Source organism: Triticum aestivum, chromosome 1A (assembly GCF_018294505.1).
Source record: "Triticum aestivum cultivar Chinese Spring chromosome 1A, IWGSC CS RefSeq v2.1, whole genome shotgun sequence".
NCBI classification, from domain to species: domain Eukaryota; kingdom Viridiplantae; phylum Streptophyta; class Magnoliopsida; order Poales; family Poaceae; genus Triticum; species Triticum aestivum.
The window spans coordinates 443,583,518-443,588,386 of NC_057794.1; the positions used below are offsets into that span (position 1 = coordinate 443,583,518).

Here is a 4,869-nt window from a genome sequence, read left to right on the forward strand (position 1 = left end):
CCTTGGCTCGCATCGCATCCCGTGCGTGCGCGCTCGCGCGCAGCACAAGACACAACCAAACGACGCTCACGAGCCGGGGAATTTAACGGTGGCCGCATCCCCGCACGCGGCATGTGAGCCGAGGTGAGCCCGGCCCTCTTCCCTTTCGGCGCCTTGCCCGCCCGGACCGGCGGCCACGCTCGCGCGCATCTACTCACCGTCAGACTCAGACAACCCCCGATCCGTCGACTGGCTTTTACCCGGTTCATCCCAGCGGAGGCCACGGCGTACGTGCCCGCGCCTGCCGTTCACGTTCGTCCGTTCGCGCGCGCGTGGTCCCTCGCGCGACAAGGCCAGAGCACGTCCGAAGATGCCACCATGGCGACACGCCAGCGCCGCGTGAATTCACCTTATTCTACCGCATCGGCGCACCGGCGTTTGGTCCGGCGAGCTGCCGGGCTGTGTCAGGTGCGGTTACATTGCTTCGTGGGTTAAAGTACTGCTAGACCACGCTCAGGTAGATTCAGAGAAGAATGCCCACTTCTATACCCTTCTCGTGCGCCAGCCCCTCGTCTCCTCCCCTCACCTCCTATAATATCTCCCTCCGCGAGCACGCTACGCTTCCGCTACTCCGTTATCTCCCTGTACACCGCCCGCTCCACCACTTGCTCGAGCTGCTGGGTGCTGCTGGCCCGGCCGGCCACCGTCGGGCCGGGATGGCAGACGTGGCAGCGTTCGGTCCCTCGCCGCCGGCACCGTCTCCTCTCGCGGCCGCCGACGTCGCCGCCGACGCGCTCCTCGCGCCTTGGCCGCTGTCCCCGTGGGCGGCGCCCCTCCGGCCCGGCGGCGACGACGGCCGGTCGAACCCGCTCTTCGCGATACTGCCGCTCTCGGCGCTGGCGATAGGGCTGGTGCTGCTGGTCGCCGTGGCGCTCGTCCTGGTGCTGACCCGGCGGGCGAAGCTCAGGCTGCTGGCCGCCGGGGACAGCGTGGACGGTGACAAGCCCGGCGCGCCGGCGTCCAGCTGCGGCAGCAGCGTCCGGGGGTACCAGAACGGCAGGTGCTACGCCGCCACAGGTAAGCCGTAAGCGTGCGCTCGCTCGCTTAGCCAATGCAGCAGTGTGGCCTCGAGGAACGTTGGTGGTGATGGATTGGTGTGGCGCAGGGTGCATATACGGCGGGCGGCTGGGCCCGCTGGGGCTGGCGGCGGTGCAGCCGCGGAGCCGGGGCGCGCAGGTGTTCACGTACCGGGAGCTGGAGCGCGCGACGGACGGGTTCGGCGAGGGCAACGTGCTGGGGCGGGGCGCGTACGGCGTCGTCTTCCGCGGCCGCCTCGGCGACGGCACCCCGGCCGCCATCAAGCGCCTGCAGCTCGACCCCCGCCGCCAGGGCGAGCGCGAGTTCCGCGTCGAGGTAATTCATTCATTTGTTCAAGCTGCACATCGATCGGCTCACGTCTCGTCCAAGTCCATGTGCGCGGGCGGGCGTGCGCACGCACGCCGCCTTTGTTGCGCGTACCAACCTTAAGCTTAGTTTCTACACGCAAACGAACCACCAGCGGCAGCAGCAGCAGAGAGGAGAGGGAGCGGTTCGTTTGGGTACGTGGTTGCTGCTGTTTGTTGTTGAGGAGCGCCTGGGAATGGGATGGATCATGCACGGGTCGGGGGAGCTTGTGGCACGCGTACGTAACCAGGGAAGGGAAGGAAGGCATCCAAGTACGCATTCTGGTTGGGTCATTCCGTGGCCACGGGCGGGCGTTGGTGACAGACTGTTGGCGTTGTCTTTAGTTGGGGGAGTGAGAGAGACGCATCACCACCAGCATCAGCCAGGGGATGTGTTGCGGACTCAGCAAGGCGAAACCGCAGCAGAATAGCGGTGCGGGTGCCTGACTCGTACGTTCGTTTGGCGGATCATGCGCAACTTGCCGCGCCACGGGTGAAAGGGTCCCTTGCCTTGCTTCCCGACCGGGCCGGAGAGCCGCGCCGTGCCCTGTGCCGTTGCCATTCGGGCAGGGGAGCTCAGTGCCCTTGCAGTACTACTACGTGACTCTGCTAGCAAACCGTGGTCTTATCGCCCTGGCTCGCCGAACCATTTCAGACTGGTATAGCGAGACTAGACTAGGCACACAGTCACATCACAGGCTAATCAAGTTAGTTAACTTCTGAAAATCCAGCTCCACACAGTCTCTTGTAGCCTTGTCTCATCAGCCCAACCATGTTTTGGACTGGACTGCCATATTCAGTTTCCTGTGGGCAAATTGGGCGCTCCTGTAGCAGTTCACTGCGCCAATGTAGAATTGACTATGCTGTATTTTAACATCACGCATGGAATTGTCTGCAATAGCGTCTGTGGGTCTAGTTCGTTCACGGGCAATGCAATGCATATGCTGGTCTACGGCCGGTTGACTTGAAGGTCCCGGATCCACACCATTAAGATGAAGAACCTGCTAACACCTTCTGCCTCGGTCCATGCGTTTAATTGCCTAGCTAGCAGGGCCATCTTCTAGAGCAGCGGCTAAAGTCCGGGGGCGCACGATGGCTGCTGCCTAGCTGTTGATACTATCTACGTACCTGCCGTTAACAAATCATACTGTAAGTGGTGATGACTGACACACCTGAGTGCCGCAATGTTGCTCTGTTGGGCCGATTTCATCCATGGATCCGGAGACGAACTGCACCCGCATGTGTCATGCGTGGGTGTGTGGGTCGACGTACGTTCTTGCTTCTTTTGCACTCTTTCCATGTTTATATACGCTCCTACCTACGTAGTACTCTTAATTAACAGTTTTGCTAGAACTCATCTAGATGAGATTAATTTGGTCTCATTCATCTTTTATAGCCATTGGATGTGATGCTATAAGATGCTATAAGATGCGTGTGTGCTGACGTGGATGTTATATGTTCTTATTTTCCAAATGAATGAGACCAAATTATATCTCATCTAGATGAGTTCTAGGTACTCCCCTTAATTAAGCCTGTTTAAGGCATTAACTTCAGTTTCCCCGATTTGGTGTTGTAACCCCATGAATAATGATCAGAGTGTTGATCGAGCCATGCAATGCAATGCAATCAACTATAATTAGCTACGGTTTATTATCACAGGTGGACCTGCTGAGCCGGATGCACTCGCCGCACCTGGTGGGCCTGCTGGGGTACTGCGCCGACCAGAGCCACCGGCTGCTGGTGTTCGAGTTCATGCCCAACGGCAGCCTCAAGGGCCACCTGCACCCCGTCGTCCCTGCCGCCGGCGCCGAGGGGCAGCGGCCGGCGCTGGACTGGCAGACGCGGCTGGGCATCGCGCTGGACTGCGCCCGCGCGCTGGAGTTCCTGCACGAGCACACCTCCCCGGCCGTCATCCACCGCGACTTCAACTGCAGCAACGTCCTCCTCGACCACAACTACCGCGCCCGCGTCTCCGACTTCGGCACCGCCAAGGTCGGCTCCAACAAGGCCAACGGCCAGGTCGTCACCCGCGTCCTCGGCACCACCGGCTACCTCGCGCCAGAGTACGTAGACGAATTTCCCAGCTTCTGGTTAACAAGATCCATGGCTGACGATGCTGTTGCGTTGCAGGTACGCGTCGACGGGGAAGCTGACGACCAAGTCGGACGTGTACAGCTACGGGGTGGTGCTCCTGGAGCTGCTGACGGGCCGGGTGCCGGTGGACACGCAGCGGCCGCCGGGACAGCACGTCCTCGTCTCATGGGTCAGTGCACAACTCACCACACTGTTCAACAGCGTACCGTCCCTCATGTGGTTTGTCTTAGCCACCTAGGATCCGTGCCATCGGCGGCAACCATGTGGTCGCCGAGATAGATGTTCGACACACAGCATAAATGCCGGGGGGGGGGGGGGGGGGGGGGGGGGGGGGTTACATACATGATAATAGTGACAGTAGCGAGATTAGGACCAACAAGGCAACAACAACAACATACGTGGCGCTCTGGTTTGCTTGCTTGCAACGGAAGCAGGGGACACGAGCATAATAGAACACCCCTCTTGTGTAAGCAGCCGGGGCGCCCTGAAACATCGCGAAATCTGCATGCCATATTGCCATCATATCATCGGTCTTGCTAAGTCTCAGTCGTTATGTCTGGTTCTCATGACGTGGAAATCAAAAATGGTAAATGACTCCTGTGCGTGCGTTGTGATAACAGGCTCTTCCACGGCTGACGAACCGCGAGAGGCTCGTGCAGATGGTGGACCCGGCCCTGAAAGGCCAGTTCGCCGTCAAGGATCTCATCCAGGTGGGTGACCAGCGGCCCCCTCCGTGCATGATCGATCGATTTCCGCCATGGATGTGCAGCTCTGAGCTTCTTCTTTTTTTTTGTATCGTGGACGCGTGTGGGTGCAGGTGGCGGCGATCGCGGCGATGTGCATACAGACCAAGGCGGAGTACCGGCCGCTGATGACGGACGTGGTGCAGTCGCTCATCCCCATCGTCAAGAAGAGCCCCTCCATGTCCTGCTCCTCCACGCCGGCGAGGCCCCTGCAGCACGTCGTCTACATGAGCCCAGCCGCTGCCACCAACACGTCCTAGGCCGCCACACGACACGATCGTACGACGACGACGGGTTGGATTTCTCAGCGAGCTGTTCACGTCAGTAAGGCTGACGCGTCTGAACTGAAGATATCAGATTTCTTTTTTTCTTTTTTGCGAGCCCTAAGTGGAAGATATCAGATTTCTTTTACATGGGTTTGCCCGAGCAAGTCCTCATGCTGTATAGAGCACCACAGGTCCTTCACTTCTTCAAGACATGCTGCATTGCAAGCTACCGTTGCAGGTGCACTACATGCCTCGTGATTAGTATATGTGTTTGGTCCATAATACATCATTGTTCTTTGTATAAAAATGTAGGAATACACATTAAATAAAAATTATAACTAATTA

General features: G+C 58.9%; 1 protein-coding gene across 1 annotated transcript; it reads left to right on the plus strand.

Moving 5' to 3' along the window:
• Positions 1 to 264: 264 nt before the first annotated feature.
• Positions 265 to 4,869, plus strand: LOC123054909 (probable serine/threonine-protein kinase PBL7). Its single transcript, XM_044478786.1, has 6 exons — positions 265 to 1,056; positions 1,145 to 1,392; positions 3,081 to 3,484; positions 3,552 to 3,684; positions 4,136 to 4,225; positions 4,333 to 4,869. Exons 1-6 carry the CDS (start codon positions 513 to 515, stop codon positions 4,516 to 4,518), a joined length of 1,605 nt encoding a protein of 534 aa, XP_044334721.1. The 5' UTR covers positions 265 to 512; the 3' UTR covers positions 4,519 to 4,869.

What these genes read in the sequence shown, in the direction of transcription:
- LOC123054909 (XM_044478786.1), top strand. Translation starts at nt 513, where the DNA reads ATGCCCACTTCTATACCCTTCTCGTGCGCCAGCCCCTCGTCTCCTCCC. An exon ending in ACCGGCTACCTCGCGCCAGA is followed by an intron (nt 3,485 to 3,551) that starts GTACGTAGACGA and finishes GTTGCGTTGCAG; the next exon opens with GTACGCGTCGACGGGGAAGC. An exon ending in CCGTCAAGGATCTCATCCAG is followed by an intron (nt 4,226 to 4,332) that starts GTGGGTGACCAG and finishes GTGTGGGTGCAG; the next exon opens with GTGGCGGCGATCGCGGCGAT.